The 23,733-nt window shown below is 43.3% G+C and overlaps 1 protein-coding gene across 1 annotated transcript; it reads left to right on the top strand.

Annotated features, from left to right (window-relative positions):
* The first annotated feature begins 2,472 nt into the window (after positions 1–2,472).
* Positions 2,473–21,752, top strand: NDUFA12 (NADH:ubiquinone oxidoreductase subunit A12). The gene is made up of 4 exons (XM_080935574.1): positions 2,473–2,623; positions 3,449–3,531; positions 4,680–4,767; positions 21,480–21,752. The coding sequence occupies exons 1-4, from the start codon at positions 2,526–2,528 to the stop codon at positions 21,658–21,660; spliced, it is 450 nt and encodes a 149-aa protein (XP_080791700.1). The 5' UTR covers positions 2,473–2,525; the 3' UTR covers positions 21,661–21,752.
* Positions 21,753–23,733: the final 1,981 nt, after the last annotated feature.

The following is a 23,733-nucleotide window of genomic DNA, read 5'->3' as shown; positions in this document are numbered from 1 at the left end:
TGATAGCTTTATTATCTCAAGACAGTAAGCCAATGAGTCACAAAAAGAAAATAAGTGTCCTAATAATTATTTCTTTGAGATATTTTTCCTGATGAAATTTGTAGTTACATTGGGAAGTCTTTTTGAAACTGCATTAAAATGTGTCTTGCATTACAAACTTCTGTATCCTGTCCATGGATTTTATTTCAATGGCCTATTTATTTTGTGTTTAGATGCCTTCTGCGTCATAGGGCATCCCAGTAGGAGAGCTTGTGCTTAGCTTAGCATCTACAAGGCCTTAGCTTCAGTCTCTGGCAGTAGAAGGAAGAAAATCATGTAAGCATTTTAAGAACAAAAATAATGGCAAGATGGCTTGGAGGGTCAGAGCACTTTCTGTGAAAGCCCAGCTACCTGAGTTCAGTCCCTTTCCTTTGAGCTCCACACATGCATTATGGCACATACATATATGTAACAATACTTTTATATGTGCATATACATATAAAAGCTAGTGGTCAAGAAGCAACAGAATCAAGTCTAGGTAATAGCTGAAGAGGTAGGAGGAAGGCACAAATGGAAGGATATAGAAGGGCTTCAAAACTATTGACAGTATGTCAAGCATCAGTTGTTTTGCAGTTAGCTACCCCAATCCTACCAGTTGGAAGTATACATTTTTGCACAAATGTATAATACAGACAGAGGTTGTCAGGAACAACCAGTGTCCATTCAGAACAGGGTTCTTGCAGAAATCATAAATTTAAATCTGTGTAGTCACTAAGTGTCAGTGACTGTTAGCTGGAACGTACAGTGTGACTGAAGCCAGGGTCTGTCTAGAATTCCTGTTCTGTGTCTCATGGCCTACTGGCCAAGTTCTAAGGGTCAGGACCAGAGGCCAATTTGCCTTCTTTCCTACTATCAGAAGTCTCCTTCATTCTAGTCATCAAAAAAGATAACCTGCTGTCTTAGTCAGGGTTTCTATTCCTGCACAAACATCATGACCAGGAAGCAAGTTGGGGAGGAAAGGGTTTATTCAGCTCACACTTCCACATTGCTGTTCATCACCAAAGGAAGTCAGGACTGGAACTCAAGCAGGTCAGGAAGCAGGAGCTGATGCAGAGGCCATGGAGGGATGTTGCTTGCTGACTTGCTTCCCCTGGCTTGCTCAGCCTGCTTTATTATAGAACCCAGGTCTACCAGCCCAGGGATGGCACCACCCACAATGGGCTGGGCCAGGGATGGCTCCACCCACAATGGGCTGGGCCAGGGATATCACCACCCACAATGGGCTGGACCCTCCCCCCTTGATCACTTGTTGAGAAAATGCCTTACAGCTGGATCTCACCGAGGCATTTCCTCAACTGAGGCTCCTTTCTCTGTGATAACTCCAGCTTGTGTCAAATTCACACAAAACCAGCCAGTACACCTGTTGTGAGGAATATGTAAATAGCACACAATTCTCTATTTAATTCTGTGTGTGTGTGTAGGGTGGGTATGGGACCCCTGTGCACTGTTTGTGGGACAATTACTATGGTGCAACCACAGTGAAAAGTAATATAATTATTCTTTAGAACTTGGAATTGCCATATGATCCAGAAGTCCCACTTCCTTGTATATGTCCAAATCCTTAAGAAACTGGACTCAGTATTTGCACACCCAAGTTCTCTCACACTTTGTTCACAACAGCCAAGAAATGAAAACAACCTAAATTACCAGGACAAAAGAGTAGATATAGAACATTTAATACGTATACACTAGTACATGGAATTTATTTATTATTCAGCGTTAAAAACATGATCCTGAGGGTGAGGAGATGGAGTGAAGTGCTTCCTGGATTTCCAGGACCCAGACAAGCCATGGATGGTGGTGCGCATCCGTGCTTGGGGCAGAAGGCAGGGATGGAGTTACAGACAAGTGGGTCCTGAGGGCTCACTGCCAGAAATAGTATAGACACATTTCAGGTTCAGACTCGGTGATGGAGTCAGTCTACATAGTGTCTATACTTAAAACCTTGCAACTATAAAATAACGAATTCTTGGGGTTATTTTACTTAATCTTATTCTTTGCAATTCCTCATTACTCATCTACCAACACACCGACACTTAATGAATTCAAAATTCTATGCACTCTGTATCAAATGTACAATGCTGTTATGGGGTCAGTAATGCATTTCTTAGCTTCTAGTGTTATAAGGAATTTTTTGGAATGAGCGCCATCGTTGTCTGTAGGAAGAAACTTGTTTCTACAGGAGAGACTCCCATTTGGGGAAGCTTTGTTTGGTGTACTTTCCCCCTCCCCCACCCCCACCCCCGCAAGGTCGTTTTCTGGGTACAGACTCTGAAAACATTAACATTTAGTTCACCTTTAGGAAGACACCAACCTGTGCGGGCAGTGAAGCCCATAAAACCTCTCTTGACGAGCTTCACCTCTGCGCATGCGCAGAGGGCCTCCGCGGCCCGCTGGTAAGTAGGAACATCCAAACGGCGGTTCCTTGCGCTCGAGCAGCCGCTTCCGCCGGACTGGTTTTACCCGGAGCACGGAAAGGGCGGACCATGCAGATGAGAATGGAGCTAGTGGGAGTCCTGAAGCGCGGGCTGCAGCAGGTCACGGGCCATGGGGGCTTGCGGGGCCTCCTACAGGTTTTCTTCAGGTAGGAGGCCAACGCTAGACCCTGGGTCTCGGGAATGGAGCTCCGCTGGCCGCTTTCCTGGAAAGGAGCCGGGGTTAGATCACCTTGGAGGTCCACGATTCCCGTCAAGGACGACAAGTTCAGACCTAGTGTTGAGTTCCTTGGAAGGAAGTCTCTGTGCTCAGCTATCCCCTAGTGGCGAGCTGTGACGCAGGGGCTAGGGTAGCCGGGCTGCTCCACTCCTGGGGTGTATTGAGGCTTCTTAGCATAGCAACCCCTCTTCCCCCATGGTGACCTTGGGCAAGTTTTCCTCTGCACTGTGTACAGTAAGACGTTAAAGTAGGCGATCATGCCTGTCCTGATTATCCCTGTAAGGAATAGCAAATCCTGGGAGCCACTTGGAGACTGACTAATAATTCAGCAGTAGAACATTGAATAATCCAGGGGACACTCCTAATACGAAGATGAAGTACTTTGACTTCCTGAAGGTTTTGCTAACTTAGCGTCTCTGGGTGCGGGGCTAATAGATACGTGGACCATGGTTTGAAGGTCGTGTTTTAACTGTTAGCTAAGCACATGTGTTGCATTGGTTCATTTTTCCCAACCTGCCTCCATGCTGCTGGACAGCACAGGAGATTCCCGAGCCCTTTGCCAGAAAGTTGATTCGTGAGCGTTGAGTAACAAGTGCCTTCTACTGAAGGCTAGAGGTGTACAAGCAGCGAGCATCCCCCCCTCGTTCTTGTAGTCAACGCAGCCAACCGTCGGTGGTACTCTCACCTTATTTCTGGTTTTGTCTTAAACAGTGAATCATTCTGAGATGTCTTTTTCCCCCCTATATACTTAAAGGGCAAATGATATAAAGCTTGGTACACTGGTGGGAGAAGACAAATATGGAAACAAATACTATGAAGACAACAAGCAGTTTTTTGGTGAGTGTAGTATATTTTCATATAAATAATTGGATTGGGGTTGGGATTCTGAGTATTTTTTGACATCATGCATGAGCTGATACAAAGTTACTTGGAAAGGAAAACTCAATAGGAAATTTGAAAGATGGGCAGAGGAGATGGCTCAGCCAGTTTGGGCACCTGCCACCATGCATAGTGACCTGAAATACACCCTTCAATGACCCAATACCTCATCTTTCAGGTGAAGAAGCCAAGCCTTCGGTCTGTTAGCTCAAACTAAGCCACATTTATGTGACTGCAAGCTGGCACCCCAGAAGTTTGCATTTTATTCTGTAACCATAATATGTTAAACACAAACGTAGAACTTTAGGTTTTGGTCAGATTTTAAGAAATCTGAGCTGGGCATTGTGGCTCGTGTGGTCCCAGCACTCCGAAGGCAGGGGCAAGAGAATTGCCAAGGGTTTGAGTCTAGCCAGGACAGCATGGGCTGCAGAGAAACCCTATCAAGCAAAAACCAAAAGACAGATTTTCATAGATGAAGCAGCTAAGACTCAGAGAAATGTCTTCACCAAAGAGACTTGACAGAAATGGCAACAGAGCCCTAAGGAATTCTTTCTACTCATTATTTTGTTGTTAGGAATTAAAGTAACTTTCCTTCCCCCTCTTCTTTCTTTCTTCTGTTCTCACACTAAAATATAAGTATCTTTATTTTTTTTGCTAATTATTAAAATGGTATGTAGTATTGGAAATATTGAAATTTGTCATATAAAGTAAAAAGTGATACTGAGCTGAGAATTAAGTAGTTTGATGATAGGGAACTTTCCTTGTGTGTCCAAGGCCCTAGGTTCACCTCTTAAGTACAGGAATAAAAAAGAAAAAGGAAAAAGTAGAAAATGCCTTCTGTTGTGATTTTTACTTCTTTTTTTCCAAAAGGGTTTCATCACATACATTTACTTATTTTTATGCATGGGTGTTTGCGTGCTGGGGTGCACATGTATTGGAGGACAGCATGTGGGAGTCAGTTCTCTCGGTCCACAGTGTAGGATGCAGTGTGGCAGGAAGTCATCTCTTGGACACACTGTTGTGTTAGAACAAAATGATACTGTCTTCCTGGTTTTTTGTGCATATACTTCAAAAACTTACCTTTGTTTTTCACTTCTCCCTCTCAGGCCGTCACCGATGGGTCATGTACACCACAGAAATGAACGGCAAAAACACATTCTGGGATTTGGATGGAAGCATGGTGCCTCCTGAATGGTAAGCTCAGTCAGTATCTGACAGGCAGTATTTACTTCACAATAGAAGAAAGGCATTTGCTAGTGAGGAGAGTCTGCTTCAGGGCACAGTGGTCCTAAGTTACTCCAAGCTTCAGTGGCTTGAGACACCAATCACTCCTTTTTCCGTACTTTGTGAGTCAGGGGCTTTAGGCCAAACAAGATGGCTGTCTCTGCGCTGGGATGTCTGGGCCTCAGAATTCCAGACCTATCTGAACATGTTAACCCAGCAGCTCAAGCTAGATATCAGCAGGGAGCATAGCTGGGGTTGTAGTTGGAACGCCTTCATGCCTGTGGTTCGTCAGGTGAGTACGAGAAAAAACAAGCAGCAGCCATGTGGCCCTGAGACCTGATGCTTCTTCTGTGCACTGAAGTGATTAGAAAGTGCTGCCCCTTTAGCCTGAAGGTGTGGCATGTTAAATGACTGTGTGTGTGTGTGTGTGTGTGTGTGTGTGTGTGTGTGTGTTCGTTCACATATCACCTTTGTGAGTGAAGGGGAAGATACACAGAAATCTGGCCCTGAACGTCTCTAGCAGTTTGAATTTAAGCATGTCCCTCAACTTCTTTAGGACTTGGTTTCCTCATCTATACAATGATAGCCCTAAAATTCCTTCAAGTCTCTAAAATCTTGGGTTTCCAAATATGCATGTTTTGAAACCAGAACAAAATTTTGAATGATGTCACTTAAGCAAATTTATAGAAAATATTTTAAAGCCAAAGTACTTATATCTCCTTTTTTATTTAATTTTTTTTAATAACAAATCTGAAAACCCTTCCCAGTTGGCCTAGAACTTTTCATTTTAAAAAATTGAAAAACTAAAAGCACAGCTAGAAATTGCTGGTGCTAGCTTGGAATCCTGTCTACTTAGGAGGCTGCAGCAGGAGGTGATGCACCAGCCTGGGCAGGAGGCTAGGCAGTGGCTCTCTGGCCAAGCACTCACCGAGGGAGTGTTGCAAAACAAACAGCAGTAAATAAAACCCTAGAAATGAATGCACCGGGTTAGCTGTGGCATTCTGTTTCAGTTGAACCTGTTCCCTGGCATAGGTGGGAAGGTCTGTTGAAGAGGAAGTGGGGTAACTTCGCAGTGCACTCTTCAGTTCTAAAGACTCCTAGCAATCAGGCATGTGGTGTTAGTGGTGAAATGAACACATGAGACAGGGAGTGCTGGGCCTGCCATGATCTGGAAACAGACTCCACAGGAGCGCGGCAGCCCACTCCACTTTGCCCTTTGGTGAGAATCCCACCAAGGCTTTCCAGATAGTAGTTTTTCTAAAGGAGTATATTTATTTGCATTTCATTGTGAGAGTTCTTGGTTTTCTAACATTAACTTTTTGTAGCAATTTAAGTCTAGCCAGTAAAATGTTGTGTTGTGATGGAAATGATCTATGTCTGCACAGCCTAGTACAGTAGGCACACCTGGCCCCAAGCACTCTACAGTCTGGGTGATACAATGAAGATAATGAAGTTTTCTTTTTTCTTTTGGAATAGGGCTTCATTCTGTAACCTAGGCTGGACTGGAGCTCATGGTGATCTTCCTGGCTCAGCTTCCTGAGCACTAAGATAACAGATATGAGTTAACCTTTTGTTTGTATATGGAGTCGTTTATTTTATTAAAATTAAATAGGCTGCTTGATTAGGCATACAGCTTTCAAAAATCCTGTTGGGCAAGGGAAACAGGCTTCCAACATCTTTTCCTCATAAGTAGTCTTTCACGTGAGCCAGTATTTGAACTAAGTGGAACACTAGCACCCTGGCAGCACGTTACTGGTTCCTCGTGGTAAGTAGTAGCAGTTAGAAGGGTGGCTGTGATGCTTCAAGGGGACTAAGCCGGGGCTCTATTAAGGTCTGAGGAGCTGTGTGGGTCTTGAGCACAGTCCCTGGATAAAGCTGTTCGCTGCGTTTAAGGACCCTGAGTCTACAGGCCCAAGGTCAAGCATGGAAATGCTTTTGTGTCACCACACTGCAGCAGAGCATTTGTCTTGGACAGACAAGGCCTGTGTTGAGTCTGAAGATCAGACAAGAGTCTGTTAAAGCAGCCGAAGGGACTGTGTGAGAGTTGTGTTAGAAGGTGACAGTTTCCTCACAAGTCCAGGATGACTGCAGGTTGGTCAGGGTGTCCCAGAGGGCAGGCCATGCTTTTCCTGTTGCCCTCTGCAACGTGGCCTCCAGTCTGGATCTATCCCCTTGTTAATTATAACTTCTGTCAGTTCATTAAGGTGTCGGCTAGGTTTCTCTTTTTAAAAAATTACTTCTTTTCCCTCTAATCAATTAGCATTTTGTGAGGAATATGTTGAACTTTCATATTCCATTTATATTTTTAATCTATTCATGTTAGAATCAATTCCTGTTTGAGTGAGTGGGTTGTAAACAGTTTCTAAAATATGTTCTTTTATTGCTTAAGTTGGGCTCAGTTTCAGTATTGGGAGGCCATTTGGAATGCCTTTTGGATGCTTTTGAAATGAGCCATCTTCTTAGAGTATTCTCTTGCTCTATGATGCTCAGTGCTCCCTTTTCACCTCCTGGTTTCTGTCTCAGCTTTGCAGACAGTGATCTCTGTGCAGGGAGATGGATTAGGGCATGCTGTCAAGCCTGACACCCTGTCGGGGCGTGAGACTAAAGAGCCATGAGATCAGATCTTTTTGCAGTAGTGGTTTTGCCAGATGATAAAATTTGAATGAGACCTGAAGCCTGCAGGACAGTGGTTGGAAAGCCATTGAAAGTCAGTCTAAAAGCTGACGTAAGTGTCATGAGGAGGGTGTATCCCCGAGACAGGCTGCAAGCTAGGCCTCTTGGGTGAATTCAAGGGAAAGGTCTTGAAGGAACTTCAAAGTGACACATAGTAACTGAGACCCCAGGAAAGTCGAAATGACTTCCTGCTGATGACACACAAAGTTCCAGTGGTCTCAGTATTAGACCACACTAGCCATGGCATTCCTGTGAGACGAAGTTCATGTCTCTCTGCTCTTCCTGTAAAGGTGGAGAGAGATGAGGAAGCCAGGGGGAAATGTTTGAAGTTAGCAGGGATTTTGTTTATGAAGTTTAAGGAAAGCAGGCATTCCCATGATGTAACAGTCACTTGGGAAGCAGCAGGAACCTGAGTAGAAGCTGCAGCACATTATCCAGACATGCAGCTGAGGTCACTGATGAAGGTGCCAAATGTTCAGAGGCAGCAGCGCTCTGTACAACTGATTGACTGCTGTCGCTGAGGAGACTGACTGCTCAGAAATACAGACCTTTTCCCGTGGTGCTACTGACTGACAGTAGCTCTGAGGGAGATGGACGAGGAAGTTAGTGCTTACAGTTCCACCAACACAACCCTCGTGTAAATCCTGATCCTGACTAATCTGACTTTCAAGACAGTATTTACAAAACATATCCAGTAGTTATAGCTACTACGCACAAGATTCCTCTGGTGGACGGGAGCAGTTGATTGAAAACCTAGGAAGGAGTCACCATTCAGAAACCGCTGAGAACAGTAATGAGTCGTGGAGGATGTAAACTTAAAGTTGACTCCAGCCTTCACGGTCGGCCTTGAAAGGGTCGGAACCTCAGAGGGGGTAGTGACTAACAGTGGTCAGACAAGCAAGAGAACTAGAAGTAGACCTGAGGTGCTGCTGTGACCCCTGCTAAAGTGTTCCTGGATGAGGAGATGCTTATGGGTTGAGGAAGAGAGATCTTGTGAGACAGTGTTTCCTGGTGATGACGCTGTGGACATTGCTGAGATACCAACAAAAGATTCAGGGTATTGCATCAACTTAGTTGATAATGCAGTAGCGTGGTTTGAGAGGCATGGACCTTCTGAGAGTAAAATGCTATCAAAGAGCACCAGATACTGCGTGAAAATTCCTTGTGGAGGACTCAACTGATGTGGCAAACGTTGGTGTTATTTTTAAGTGTTCTTTTAGGAAAATGCCAGGAGCTAGAGGGAACACTGAATGGATAAAGCACTTCGTGTGCAAGCATGAGGATCCCAGTTTGGATCCCCAGCACACACAGAAAGCCCAGTGTGGTGGCCTACACCTGAAGTCCCAGCACGCGATAGAGTCAGGGAAGACCCAGACACTTACTGGTCAGCCAGTGTAGCTCCAGGTTCAGTGAGACCCTGTCTCAAAAATTAAGATAAGGCCTTATATCAACTTCTGGTCTCCACACATACTACTTCACGGCCACATGCACCAGCATATGTGTTCATGAATATATACACACAGACACAAGAAAAGGAAGAGAAATTTCCAGGCTAGGGATGGAACTCAGTGGTAGAGTCACTAGAGAAGAGACAAGACTTCAACAGCAAAATAATTCAAGATGGCTAGCAACTTTTAGCAATAAAGTATTATAAATTAGGGTAAATGGAGTTTGGGGACATGCTGCTGTATATGGCCTAGATGCCAGCATCATGCAGCCTTAATTTTTAATTCTCAGTCCACCAGAAGGCATCTTGTGACTCACTGTGATATTTTCCTTACTGTGCTGCAGAACCTGCAATATCTCAGGACATTCCTCTAATGGTTGTATATCTCCCTTCTTATTTCCTGTCTAAAACCACACACTACATTCCCATCTCCTCAGTCTACATCGGGGTCTTTTTCTTGCTATACCTGCTGGCTCATTCTTTGTATGTAACTAAGTGAATGCTTTCATGCTGGTCCCCTAGTAGACTCCCACCTCCCATGTGAACTTCCTCCTTACCCCATTTTGCTTCCTTCACCCACACACAGTTGCTCTGTTCTTAAGGGCACCCCTCTTAGTATGAATTTTCTGACTAACCTTGCTGGGCTAGGTGCCAGCTTGGGCCCACCAATTTTTAACTGATTTTTTTTTTTAAGTTAACATACAGAACAGTGAGTTTCACCGTGGTGTTCTCATACATATCTATAATAAATGTTTGGTCATACTTTTCCTCCCAGCTTGGCCTCTCTTCATGGCTTTTGTATTCTGGTTGCTATGTAGATTCAAGGAAGAGTGTAAGGCGTTAGGCCAACGCCTCAAGCAAGCTGCTGTGCACTGCTAGTTGTCTGGCAGGAGGTGGTAGCTGCTAGACCAGCATGCTAGTGATACAAGCTGCAGTTTAGGGTTGTATTAGTCACGGCACCAGTTATCAAGCAGCCGAACACAGCAGACAGCGGCTCACACTCTGTCAGCACTGGGTGTTTCTCCTGAGCGCCTCTGCTCCGTGCCTTCTCAGAGCTACAGTGGAGGTGCCTTCTAGAGCTGCAGTCTTTGATTGGGAAGGCTACACTGCCATAGTGATGGGGTCCTTTTGCACAGGGATAACTCAAGACTTAACAGCTGGAGAGAAAGCAAGTCCCCTCTAGGTAGAAGCCAGACTTGTTAGGAGTAAGCCAACTAGTCCCACCCTAACTCTTACAATGGGCATTTTGTCACAAGGGGGTAGATCCAGAGAAGGTAGTCAAGAGACCTGGAGTAGTGAACCAAGTAAACCCTCTCTCCCAAGTTGATTTTTCACTGGTTTTTATCACCGCTAGAGGAAACAAAAGTAAGACATAAGTAAAACGTTTAAGTTAAAAGGAAAAAGCAGTGTTCACTGAGGAGGTGGCCCCTGATGAACTGTGTGGTGACACATATCTGTAGTTCTAGTGCTCCACAGGCTGAGAGAAACATAGGAAGTTTGAGGCCAGCCTATACTATGTCGCAAGACTTTGTCTCAAACAACAACAAAACCTCATCCCATCAGTTGCTCATTTTGAAATCCAGGTTACTGCTTTGCTGTTGCTGTTGTGTCTCTTATTTCAAGGTCTTTGGTGTGGGCTGCTGGTAGCAGAGTTACCACGGTAGGGAAGGCAGAAGGCTTGGTAGTCAGCGCTTCTCTTTTTTAGGCAGAGCTGGGTCTGGAGAGAACACTCATTGGCAGTCAGGATAGAGATTGATGCTAAAGACAGGAATTCCCTGGGATTTTAATTTTAGCTAGTGTACTATGTAATTCAAAAGAAGACGACCTTCAGTGACATGCCTTGCTCAGTGCTCTGGAGACCAGGTAGAGTATGCTGTCTGTATTGTTAGAAATTGAGCTCCGATTGGTAAGTTGCATGTGGTGTGCGAGGAATCATGAAAGCCTACTCTTCAGGTGTGCATGGGCTTGCCTCAGTGCTGGTGTGCTTGGAAATGCTGTGTTTCCCGTGGGAATGGGAGAGCTGGTGCTGTGCCTACATCTGTAGAGATGTTGGCTGTTGATCAAGATGCTTTAAATCACGGGCCAGCTCCTGCACCTGCTGAGTGTGTGCTGTGTCGTCTGGGGAGTAAGGGACACAGCTCCTGGATGGCTGGGTGAGCTGTCAGCTGCATGAGTGACTGCAGAGCTCGCAGTGAGAGGGACCTGTGATGCTGCCCAGCTGGCGGTGGTAGTTCTGCCCTCAGCTCTGAATCAGCAGCTGCATAACATCACCTGGGGACAGGCTTTCTTCCCAGGCATTGGTGAATTTTGTTAGAATCAGATCTTTAGTCATCTTGTCTGTTTTCTGTACTCTTCCCTAATCTTGTGGGGAGGCAAGTTCACTTTATGGATTCTGTCTTTGCTTTGCTTCTTTTAGTCTGTCACTCCTGCCACTAGGTCCATCTGTGAACAAGCAGAGGAGTGTGTGTGTGTGTGTGTGTGTGTGTGTGTGTGTGTGTGTGTGTGTGGTGGATGTCTGAAAGGGCACTGGACTGCATGGCCTTGAAAGTAAAGCGTTACTGTCTGTGACCCCGCACAGCACTCTGCTCACAGACTTTCAACTGCTGTTCAACCGATGGCCTCGCTGCACGTCGGGCACTGGTGCTGCGGTCCTGTGAGAAGTGCAGCATCCATGGCCCCCAGGAGTTTACAGTCGCCCAGCAGTCCTAATACAATTCTTAGTTAAGATGAGAATGCTAATATTTGTATTAGTTTAAGGGCTTATATGGAATAATGTCAAATATTACTTAAGTAAATACTACATATTTTATACCACTTTTATCATTAAATTACCCATCATTCCCTATCTTGGTAGTAATGCACAGAAGTTTGTTTTCCTAGGTGTGCTAGTTACCCTGAGCATAGGGCCGCTGACATAAAGACCAAGTAAATGATGAGGAGCTGCATAAAACTTGGCGGGGTTAAAATACTACTGTGTGGAGAAGTGGGATGTTGGGTTATTTCGTGCAGTATAAGTAGACTTACTGTTCATGGTTTGGTGTGTGGAACCCTGACTTGCTTGAAAACTGTAGTGTGATGGTTGCTTGGATTCTTCTCTGCAGCATGTACTCCATGTCCCCACTTGGTGGCACCTTCTGTTCATTTTTAGCTAACCTGTCTTTTTCCTCAGTGTAGAACATGTCTTCTTGTAAACAGAAATCTCCTCCCTCTCCCCTCTCCCTTTCCTCCCTCTCCCTTCTCCCCTCTCCCTTTCCTCCCTCTCCCCTCTCCCCTCTCCCCTCTCTCTTTCCTCCCTCTCCCCTCTCCCTTTCTTCCCTCTCCCCTCTCCCCTCTCCCTTTCCTCCCTCTCCCCTCTCCCCTCTCCCTTTCCTCCTTCTCCCCTCTCCCCTCTCCCTTCCCTCCCTCTCCCCTCTCCCTTCCCTCCCTCTCCCCTCTCCCTTCCCTCCCTCTCCCCTCTCCCTTCCCTCCCTCTCCCCTCTCCCTTCCCTCCCTCTCCCCTCTCCCTTCCCTCCCTCTCCCCTTTTCCTAGTCCTCTCCCTTCACTCTTCCTCTCCTTCTCTCCTATTGACCCATGTTCTAGGGTTTCTTGTTTGGTTTCTGTTTTTGTTTTGTTTTGTTTTGTTTTTTTAAGAACAATGTTATAGAAAGGATTGTGTGGTAGGGGTGGGGTGGACAGAGAAGAGTCAAGAGTGCACTGAGTGAGGCTGTTCACAGACATAGAAAGAATGCAGTGGGCTGTGGTGGCCCGTGCCTGTATGCTCAGTAGTAGGGAGGAGGGGAAGCAGAAGGAGTTGAAGGCCAGCCTGAGCTGCTTGGAACCTTGTACCAGGGAGACTGGGAGAGAGGGATTATAGAAGAAATAAAGCTGGTCAGACAGGTAGGTGCATGGGCAGGCTGGGGGAAGGAAGATAGGTAGTGGGCAGCTCAGTGTAGAGCATTTGTGTTCCCTGTACAAGGCCCTGGCTTGAATCTGGAGCTCTGCAAAGACACAAAATAAAATAAAGCCTGATTACAAGGTGTTACCGTTAGAGAAACCTTGGAAATCCAGAGAGACACAGTGCAACCAGAAATACACTCTGAATTCTTTGACTTTTGAACATGCACCCTTAGGATGGCCCTTATCTGCTCCACAAATATGGGTCAGCTTTTGTAGAAAAAGAATGTGTTCTTTTAAGAGAAGGGTCTTGCTGTGTTGCCTAGCCTGGTTCTGAACTCGTAGGCTCGGGATCCTCCTGCCTCAGCCTAGTGGGTAGCTGCAACCTCTGTCCCCTAAGAATCCCAGTGAAGAGAAGAGATGGTAGTTTACTGTCACATCCTCTGCAGAAGAACATTGTGATTATAAACAATAAGCATTTGTATCTGTGACATATGCATATAATTTGTAGTTTGCTTCCCCCATTCACAGACATTTCCTGCATCTCAGTGAACATTCTGCCTGTCAGTTAAGTGTTCCAGTAGCTGGGGGCTTTTGTACAATGGCAATTTGTATTTAAAATTAACATCCCATTTATTGCAGCTGTAAATCTTAAACTGTAGTTCTTAAGCCTTGAGGCTTAGCTCATAAGCAGAATAACAAGATTAGTAAATTGAATACTTTCTGCATAAAAATAAAGAATAATCATTTTCTTTTGTTCCTTGATGAGTGTTTGATAAACTGTAATGGAAAGGATTAAATTCTCCTCAACGGTTATATCTATTTACAAATTTAGTTTATTACATTATTTTAAGCATTTTAGTTAGGTTACATCTATAAATTTAATATATTTAATTTTTCCCAATTCTTCAAATGCCCAGTGAATAGAGTATCAAGTCAGTGTTCTGATCACATAGGCAATTTTTTTTTTACACAAGCCAGAAATTTAAGGGTTATTTGCACTCATCTTTCTCTAAGATCTGATAACTACTTTTTTCTGCCTAGCTTCCTTTTAAACTGTTGTCATTCTATTAAACTATTACCTATTCTTTTGTACCTCCTCCCCTGCTCTCTTTTTAAAATTGTGTTAGTAGTTGTGTACAGTGGGGAGAGGTGAGGTAGTGGGATGGGTGTGTGTTACAACGCATAGATGGGGCCAGAGAACAAGTTTGTGAAGTTGGTTCTCTCCTTCCATCTTTATGTGGACCCAGGATCCCACTCAGGTCTCAAGCTTTCTGGCAAGGCTTTACCAGCCGAACCCTCTGCAGCCCCGCTGCTTCTCTCTGAGCATGGCAAACGTCTGATTGCTACCCAGAGACTCTTACTCGAAGCCACAGGTACCTCTTGCTTGGCTTCTGCAACAACAGTCCAAATGGTCTGATTATATTCCTGTGGCCCACTACTGCCATTGTTTGCATTGTGGGAGATTAGTGATTAGTTTTTGTTTTGTTTTTCATTTCCTGTGCTGAGGATTGGATTTAGAGCCTGTGTGTGCTAGTTGGTACTGTACCACTGAGCTATCTCCTGAGCCCATAATAAAGTCTGACGGTTAGTATCTTCGCTCTTGTTCCACTACTGTGTGTGAGGGTGTGTGTGTGTGTGTGTGTGATCTTTGCAGATTTTGCTCATTATTTTAATTGACTGAATTTTCAGAATCAAATCTGGGAACTTGTGCTTATGAGACAAGCACTCACCCCAGCCCCATCTCTTCCTTTTCTGCAACCTCATGCTGGGCCTACTGTGTTCTCTTCCTAGTAAGAAGACAGTTTCTATCTCCTCTCTTGATCCATGATCTCCATGTGTGCCCTGTAAACTATCTTACATTTTTCTGTGGACTTGTTGACTTTTTTTCATAAACTTCGGGAACAACTCCATGTGAACTGTTTCTGTAGGCCTCCTCCATGTGAGCTGTTTCTGTAGGCCTCCATGGCTCACATGTTTTCTTTAATAAGTGTGGCTTCCCAGACTGCCCTGTAGGGAAGAGGCCTGCACTCCCTCACCAGCATCCCTGCTGACCCATGCCTCTTCCAAGAGTTTTTGTTTTAATTTTTCCTTTTATTAAAAATAGATTTTTTTCTCATATAATATATCCTGATTACAGTTTCCCTTCTCTCTCCTCCTAGCTCCTCCCTATTTCCCCTTCTGTCCGGACCACCTCCTTTCTGTCTCTCATTAGAAAACAAACAGGATTCTCAGGGTAATAATAAGCTAGAATAAGATAAAACAGAAATTAACACATGAGAATAGGGCAAAACAAACAGAGAGAAGGCAAAGAGCCCAAGACAGACACAGACACAGAGACCCACTTGTTTGCACACTTAGGAGACCTCTAAAAACAATACCATGAAAGCCATAATATATATGCAAAGGGCTGTATTTGTATTTCCTGGTCTGGGTTACCTCACTCAGAATGACTTTTCTAGTTCAAAAAAAATATGAAATCATGAAATTTCAGGTAAATGCTTAGCATTTATTGTGTAATTTTAGTTTCTTTTGTGATTCTTCAAACACCATCCTAAAAAGCTTCCTAGCACATAGTAGCTTATAGATTAATGTTAAATAAAGATATATATTTTTTCTTTGAAGCAATCATTATTTTTAGATATAATGATCATTTATTTTAATTACTTAATGCAAAAGAGCCAAGCTTTTTGTGGGCTTTTTAAATTATTTTTATTTTACATGTATAACTGATTTGACTGCATGTAAGTGCCTTCTAGCTTGGAGGCTAGAAGAGGCTACTTTCTTCCCGGATGTCACAGATATCTGTGAGCCTCCATATGGTGCTCTGCAACAGCAAGAGGTGCTCTCAGCTGCTGAGCCGTCTCTCCAGTGTCCCTTCGCCTCTGTTCTTTTTTGAGACAGGGTCTCACCATGGAAGCCTGGCTGGCCTGGAACTAACTATACAGACCAGGTTTGCTGCCGCTGCCTCTGTTTTCTATACCTGAGTGTAGAAATAAGCTAGGGTTATTCTTTTAAAACAAGGAACTGCTCTTATTGCCAATGTCCAGAATTTTAAGAAAAATCTTTATTGTATTCATGAGTTATCATGACTGGGATATAATCTACATATATTCCAAGTAGTAAATTACATAAATAGATTTTTTTTTTTCTGTGTGACCATTAGTGAAAGGCATTGCATTGTAGAAATTACCTGAGAAAGCTTTCATTTAGGTAGATGAGAGAAACTGTCTACCACTAAAAGATCTGTGTGCTTTAAAGGAAGTAATATTGTTTTAAATGGCACTGTGAGATGAAATGAGACTGGAAGTCATTAGAATCTATTTATAATTTCAAAGTAATGACAGAAGACTTGGGTAGGATTTGTAAGCCATTTCCTGAATTGGTTTGATAAACAGTATTTCTTCTTAATATACTTGGCTTTTTCATAAGTAATATGTTTGCTTCAGAAAACAATAAAGGAAATAAACAGCCTTTTATCCCATCAGATAGAAACGATAACTATTAACATTTTGATAACTTGTCATTTTAATCTCCTTTTCTATGTACATAGATCCAGTTGGCTTCATTCTTCAACATATTTAAATTTTTAATTTTATTCATTTTTGTGTGCATTTGTGCATACATGAATTTATGTGTACCAGGTGCATACAGGCACCTGCTGAGGCCAGCAGAGGGCATCAGATCACCTGGATCTGGTGTAAAACCCTCCACATGGGTGCTAGGAACTAAACCTGCTTCCTTGTCAAGAATACCGAGTTTTCCTAACCACTGAGCCATAAATCTAAGTGCAAAATGTCACTTCTAGGGGTGTGTGTGGGTGTCTGCCTGACAGCCAGATAGCCAGCCATGTATATGGGAACTTACAGAAGCCAGAACAGAGTGTCAGATCCCCTGTGGCTGGGGTTACAGGTAGACGTGAGTCTCCTTGTTGCTAGAGGAACCGAATTTCCCTGTTTTGATAATCACTGTCTTTGCTCTGCCGCCCTGGACAACCATGTAAAGTCTGTGCATTGAATCTCTCTAATTAAAGTGGAAGTATAATCTTCAATTTATTAATTAATTATCTAATGAATTCATGTTTTTTAAATGTTTAGAATAATGTCCATGATTTACAAATGCTATTTAAGGATTGCTTAAAAAATTAACTAAACTACCTGCTTTTAAACCTTAAAATGTCGCTAGTGTTTTATCAAGTGATGTTATACTGTAATTTATAGTGAGAGTTTAGTCCAGTGGCTTCATCATGCATAATTTAAGAATTCCCTTTTATTTTTGTTCTTTGTTCTTTCCATTTTCTCATACTGTAAATAAAGCTGTGATAAACATCCTCCTTGTACAGAAGATTGGCCCAGGTGTCCTCCTTTCTTTAAGGCAGATTTCTACGAGGAGGAGGGTAAATAGAGCATACATGGCCTGTACAGTTTGGAATAAGCTTTTGTATTTCTGTCAAAGTCTATGTGATTTAAACATCTTATAATTCCAGTGAATATTTTAAATAAACGATATATCTAATATAACGATTTAGATGCTTATTATCTCTCAGATACTTGTTTTAGATGATTAATTACCTCTTGGTAGTTCTAAGCACTTTGACTCTATCTGGAATTTTTTAATGTGTAATGGGAAATCTAACTTAACTTCCTTTTTAAAACAAACTCATCTTAGCAGTAAGTTGAGACTTTTGCTTCCCCCAGTGATGTGACAAGCCAACCCTTCCTTTGGTTGACTTGGGCCTGCTGGGCTTCTGTCCCAGTCTCTGTACTTTCTGTTTGTGACTTAACACTTGATATCTGCTAGTGGCAGTCTTCCTGGCTGTTCCCAGCATCCACAGTTGTCTTGGGTGAACATCCAGCTGATTGTAGAATGACATCATCAAACTCTGACGGAGAACCTATTGGGGACATAATTCAGGAGCATCTGAGAAGTAGTGATACCTACATTTTCAAGCTTGGAGTTGGCCATCTTGTTGTTTTTAATTTTTTTTATTTTTTTAATTACAGATGGTTGTGAGCCACCATGTGGTTGCTGGGAATTGAACTCCGGACCTCTGGAAGAGCAGTCAGTGCTCTTAGCCGCTGAGCCATCTCTCCAGCCCCGGAGTTGGCCATCTTGTAAAAGCATTTTGAGTTTTTAAAATTTATATCAGCTTGTGTTGGGTAGATGGGGTGGGCAGGATTAAAGTAATCATTATTTAATATCTTCTTTCCAATTCCATTGATACACTTCAGTATATTTGAGAATTGATTTTTCCCTAGTTTTATATCTTTTCATTTAAAATTCTCTTTTTGTCTTTATAACTTTTCTACTTTTTGCCAGTGTCCTTATTTGTGGTCTTAGGGATTCTGCCAGGATTTTTTTTTTTTTTTAGTGTCTACAAAATACCAGTCACCAGTTTTGTAGACAGGGCTCTCTAAGTCATTTGAATAAGTATGACTCTTAATTAAAAATACTTTGCAAGTAAAATATTTTGGTGTGGAAATCTAAAAGTACCATTTCCCCCTTTTATTTAATAATTATTACAAAAACAGAAGGGTTGCATTATTATCCTGGTAGGCTATAAACATTTCATTTCTTTGTAACAATTTCTCTCTCTCTCTCTGTCTCTCTGTCTCTCTGTCTCTCTGTCTCTCTCTCTCTCTCTCTCTCTCTCTCTCTCTCTCTCTCTGTGTGTGTGTGTGTGTGTGTGTGTATTTTCAGTTTTTTTGTTTGTTTGTTTTTTTGACAGGGTTACATTCTGTAGACCAGGCTGGCCTCAAATTCGTAGAGTTCCATCTGCCTCTGCCTCCCCAGAGCTGGGACTAAAGGTGTGCACACGTCCAGCTGATTGTTGCTTACTTATTTCCTGATGCTTGCTCCTATCCTTGCAAGGATTTCAATTTTGTTTTTTAATTTCAGATACATTTTTTTAAGGTTGTAATTAAGTATTTGTGGGTACACACACACACACACACACACACACACACACACACACATGTAACAATAATATAGGAAAAGAAGCTATTAATTTGAGGGGATAGGAGAGAGACTAGGAGGGGCTGTAGGGAGGAAAGGAGGATGTAATACAGTTCTATTTTAATTAAAATATATTCTTTTTCTTTCTGTTTTGTTTTGTTTTGTTTTTTGAGCTTCACACAGTCTGTGAGTTGTTTCTGGGGTGTTCATAGCTTTCTGGGGTTAGTATCCCATTATCAGTGACTGCATATTATGTCTGTTCTTTTGTGACTGGGTTATCTCACTCAGGATGATATAAGGATTTCAAATTTTATAAATTACAATAAAAACGATCTTTTTTTCTGCATTTTCTGTGAACTCTTCAATTTCTCACTTAAGTAACCAAACAGACATTTGCCAGCTTTGGACTGTAGTTTCTTAAATATCATTTTAACCTTCAGCAGTCTTGAAAGCAATTAATTGAAAAAAGGTTTTCTTTATGACTTAGGCTGATACAGTGGGGTAAGTGAAAGTCAACTCATTCCACTGTGTCTTAAACTCACTTAAAGCCCTTCGGGATGTAACAGGCTTGCTTTCACAGCTAATCTCTCTAAGTAATTGACAACCTGTCTCACAACCAGCAGCTGCAAGGGTTTCCATATTTTGTTACTGGTCCCAGCTTTTTGGTCCCAGTCACTAGAGTTATCCTGTTGCCCTTAGTGCCTTGGTTCTCAACTGAAGGGTGTGGCCTCTTTGGGGTTGAACAAACCTTTAAAGAGGTCACCTAAGACCATCAAAAAACACAGATATTTACATTAAGATTCACAACAGCAAAATTACAGTTATGAAGTAGCAACAAAAATAATGTTATGGTTGGGGTCAGCACAACATGAGGAACTGTATTAAAGGGTGGCAGCATTAGGGAGGTTGGGAGCCGCTGGTCTAGAGGATGTGAGGTAGACACCAATCCAGCTTGTACAGGCTTCTTCATTCTTCACTGTTCACTGATCATGATAAAGTTATTACACTCAAATAGGGATTGTGATATATCATTTTGGTTTTAGCCAGCTGCTCATCTGAGCCCGTTACTGCTGACAGCTGGTCCTAACTAGCAGTTGCTCAGCTTCATGTTGGAGTAAAACCTTGTTCTCTTTTCCTCTTCTGGAGCTGCAGTTCCCGTGCTGTGACCCTTTCTCCTCTATGGGCTCCAGAGTCTTGAGAGAGCTCCCTCTCCTTCCTCTCCACATGTAAATTTTCTGCTTGCCTTTCTGATGCTTTTTGTCTCTTGAACTTGGAGTGCTTTCTTATTTTGTTTCTACTCTAAGTTGAGCCAGGTTCTTAAAGTGTGTGTGTGTGGGCGCATGTACCTGTGTGAGTGTGTGTGTGTGTACTATGCTTGCTGAGGCTGCTCATGGTCTGAGGTGTCAGTCTCCTACTGTGTGGGTGTCATTGAACTCAAGCCGTCAGTTGTGGTGTTAAGCACCTTTACCTGCTGAACCTTGTCTCTGCCCTGCTTGAAATTTAGATATCCTTTGAAGCCAAATTACTTAGGAATTTCAGTTGTGGTTTTATGTATCTGTTTGAGACAGGGTTTTGCCTACGTAGCGCAGACTAGTCTGGAAATTCATCCCCCTACTTCTGCCTTGATACTGTAGGATAAACACACCACCATGCCCATGTCAACTTTTAACCTCCTGAGTAACTGGGAAGCTTTTTTCATTTTGTTTTACAGTGTTGTTCTAACCCAGGCCTCATCTATGCCTTAGCTACATCCTCAGCTCTGGAAATTGTATTCTTATTCTATTAACATGTGAACACTTTCAGACACCCCCCCCCCCCATTTACAATGCATCCCGAGTCTCAGTACCTTCAGTAATGGCATATTATGTCTCTTGAGTACTGTAAGAAAATAAAGACATTTGTAAAGCAATAAGGTAAATATGCTCATTTTTTTTAAAGCTAACAACTACTTTTTATTATCCAGTATTGATGGCTTTCTTATGTGGCAGGACAGTTCATTCTAAAGGAAGAATGTAGAGTATTTTGAGCAACATTGTAACACTTACATAGTTTTGTTGTTATAACTGTGTTTTCATCAAAGTCTCATTTGAATAGTGAATATGTAGTTTGCTTATCATAAAAGACAGTGTCCAGGCTGGTCAGGACTCCTGAGCACAAGCAGTTCTTTAACCAGTGGAACAGCCAGGATTGCAGATGTGCAGTACCTTGCCCAGCTTGGTCATTGTAGCCTCAACCCTGCACCCCAACACACACACACACACACACACACACAGGGCTAGAGAACTAGGCAAGTGTTCTTGTACCCAGCTAAGTCTCCAGTCCCACGATTTAGTATTTTTCATACAAGTTGTTTTTTCTGTGCTGTTCAGTCTCCAGGTTGAGTTGAAGATGTGTAGAAACCATTTTCCCCACCATCTTGAATTTCAAACTAAGGCTTTGTGAGCCAGAGTAACCTGAGCATATTAAATATTCAGAACAAGCTCTTAAGTTCTCAAACTAACTTATACTATTTATAATAGACTCTGGGTAACAACTTTACACCCAGTCAGGATCCGTGTTATATGCACAGTTATAATTTTACAGCAGTTTTTCTGTAATAGGTAAAATAAGGTGTAACTGAAAAAGGATGGTGCCTTAAACTAGAGACTTGGTGACAGTGACGGCCAGGCTGGCACATGCTGAGTGCCCGTCTTCTGCAGTCTGACTTTGACCCTAACTCAGATTTCTCTTCAGGCACCGCTGGCTTCACTGCATGACTGACGACCCTCCAACGACAAAGCCACCGACTGCTCGTAAGTTCATCTGGACAAACCATAAATTCAATGTGACTGCCACTCCAGAGCAGTATGTTCCTTATTCCACCACTAGAAAGAAGATTCAAGAATGGGTCCCACCTTCGACACCTCTTAAGTGACAGCAGTGAAGACTGTTCCCAGCACTTCCAGGCTAACGCAGGACTGTCCTAGCAGCTGACCATGAACTTGATTAAAGTTGCTTGACCCAGCAGTGTCATGTGTGTTTACGCTCTCTGTCTCATCCACTGCAAAGTAGAAGCTCACACGTGAGGGAGGGTGGCTGGATAGGTCACTGAGAGGGGTGTCTGGGGTAAAGTTCCCAGCTTTAGCCAATAGCCCCAGGGGCCCTGTTTGTGTGTCACGGTCCTCCCAGACTTCCATAGCTGGTTGGTAAAGGGCAGGCCTAGTTCTAACCTGAGCCAGATAGAAGTTGGGAGGTTACATGGAGAGACACAAACACTGAGTAGTATGCTGGCTCAGGGCTTCTAATGTGGCTCTGTGTTGGAGGGGACGTTGTTGGAGATGTCCTATTTTCTTCACCACACCCCCACCTTCAGTTTTTTGAGACAGGGTTTCTCTATGTATCCCTGGCTGTTTTGGAACTTACTTTGTAGACCAGGCTAGCCTTGAACTCAAGAGGTCTACCTGCTTATGCCTCCCAAGTGCTGATATTAAAAGGTGTCCAAGATGTTCTATTTCCTGGGTAATAGTTTGTTTAAATCTGTGTGTTCTCGGTCTAATCCCTTTTAAAGATGGACTCATATAGCCCAGGCTAGCCTCAGACTTACCATCCTTGAGCTGAGGGTAACCTGGAACTCCTGACCTTCCTGGGTTGCAGGCGTGTACCATCACATCTGGTTTTAGGTTGCTTTTTAAAATGCAGAGATTCTGGCAGCCAAGGCAGCATCTGTGAGATATACTGTAGACTGTCTTCCCTATGGTTCCATTTGAAGCCCAGGTTATGAACTTCTAAGCCAAAGAAATCAACACACCAGAACCAGTTCTAAATCTTCCTCAGTAAGTAGAACAATCTGTTTGCTCCAAGCCTTTCCCCCTGAGTATCCCTAATTTAGCTGGATCAGGCTGAATCTAGAGCCCTTGGGAGACAACTGCTCAGCAGGCTCTCTAAGGCAGCTTTCTGCATTCTGCTGATTGACAAAGCACAGAGCCAAACAATAAAAGGCAGATGGAGCTGGACTAAGATTTTGTATGACGTGTTCATCTTCCATCGGCTCCTCCATCAATAGCATTGCTTCTTCTGCTCCTAGAAGCAGATTGGCAAGAAGAGGCAGTAAGTAGTTATTAGGCCCTGGCTCAAGGACCAAGCTGCAATAGTAAATATGTATAGAAGGCTTACCCATGTCTCCATTTTTTTCAAGTGGTAGAATTAGCCCCCAATCCCAAGGATCCGTGGATATGTGTTCCAAGTTAACTCTAGTTTGGGGGTAATCAACGTTATGGCCCACTGGTCAGAATAAAGGATTATAGAGAGTAACTGGAGACCCCATGTCATTGTGAGCCCCAGGTCACTGACCTGTATATGCACATTTCTGTTGATGGTTTATATTCTCAGTTCCTGAGTGTAGATGGGATGACATCATCTGCCCTGGCTCCCTGACCTGGAGTCTTAAGTGTTCCCATGGTGCAAGGATCAGGGAGAAGCATTCCAAACCTCTCTCGGTTTAGGTGTGTCCCGAAGGGTTCACGAGTTGAAATGTGAGATAGGAAGAAGGCAGAGATGTAATCTGGCCTTGATGCTTAGAGGTAGGACGTTAGGGAGTGACTGGGATTAGATAGGGACATCAGTGGAAAACTCTGACCCAGTCCTGGTGGCTTTATAAGAAGAAAGGAGACCTGGGTGCAAGCTCAAACTCCCTTGTCTGTGGCCTTCCTTGCACCATCTTGAAATGATTAGAAAGAATGAACTCACCAGATCCTGCCCCCTTGACCTCAAAGTAGAACTGTGAGCCAAAGTTACCTATCTGGGAGTGGGGGGGAGAGAGGGTCTCACCTTGTTCTCTCTAGTTGACCTGCAACTTACTGTGTAGACCAGACTACCAGACTGGCTTTGAACTCAAGAGGTCTACCTGTCTCTGCCTCTCAAGTGCTGCTATTAAAGGCAAGCACAAGTATGCCCTGATAGACATATCCCTTTTATAGAGAGGTTATAAGCATCAAGCAACTTGTCATAG

This window comes from Micromys minutus (genome assembly GCF_963924665.1).
Source record: "Micromys minutus genome assembly, chromosome: 22".
Classification (NCBI taxonomy): Eukaryota; Metazoa; Chordata; class Mammalia; order Rodentia; family Muridae; genus Micromys; species Micromys minutus.
Note: the sequence above shows the minus strand (reverse complement) of the source record. Positions and strands in the feature narration are given on the sequence as shown.

What these genes read in the sequence shown, in the direction of transcription:
- NDUFA12 (XM_080935574.1), top strand. Translation starts at nt 2,526, where the DNA reads ATGCAGATGAGAATGGAGCTAGTGGGAGTCCTGAAGCGCGGGCTGCAG. An exon ending in CTCCTACAGGTTTTCTTCAG is followed by an intron (nt 2,624 to 3,448) that starts GTAGGAGGCCAA and finishes ATATACTTAAAG; the next exon opens with GGCAAATGATATAAAGCTTG. An exon ending in AGACAACAAGCAGTTTTTTG is followed by an intron (nt 3,532 to 4,679) that starts GTGAGTGTAGTA and finishes TCTCCCTCTCAG; the next exon opens with GCCGTCACCGATGGGTCATG.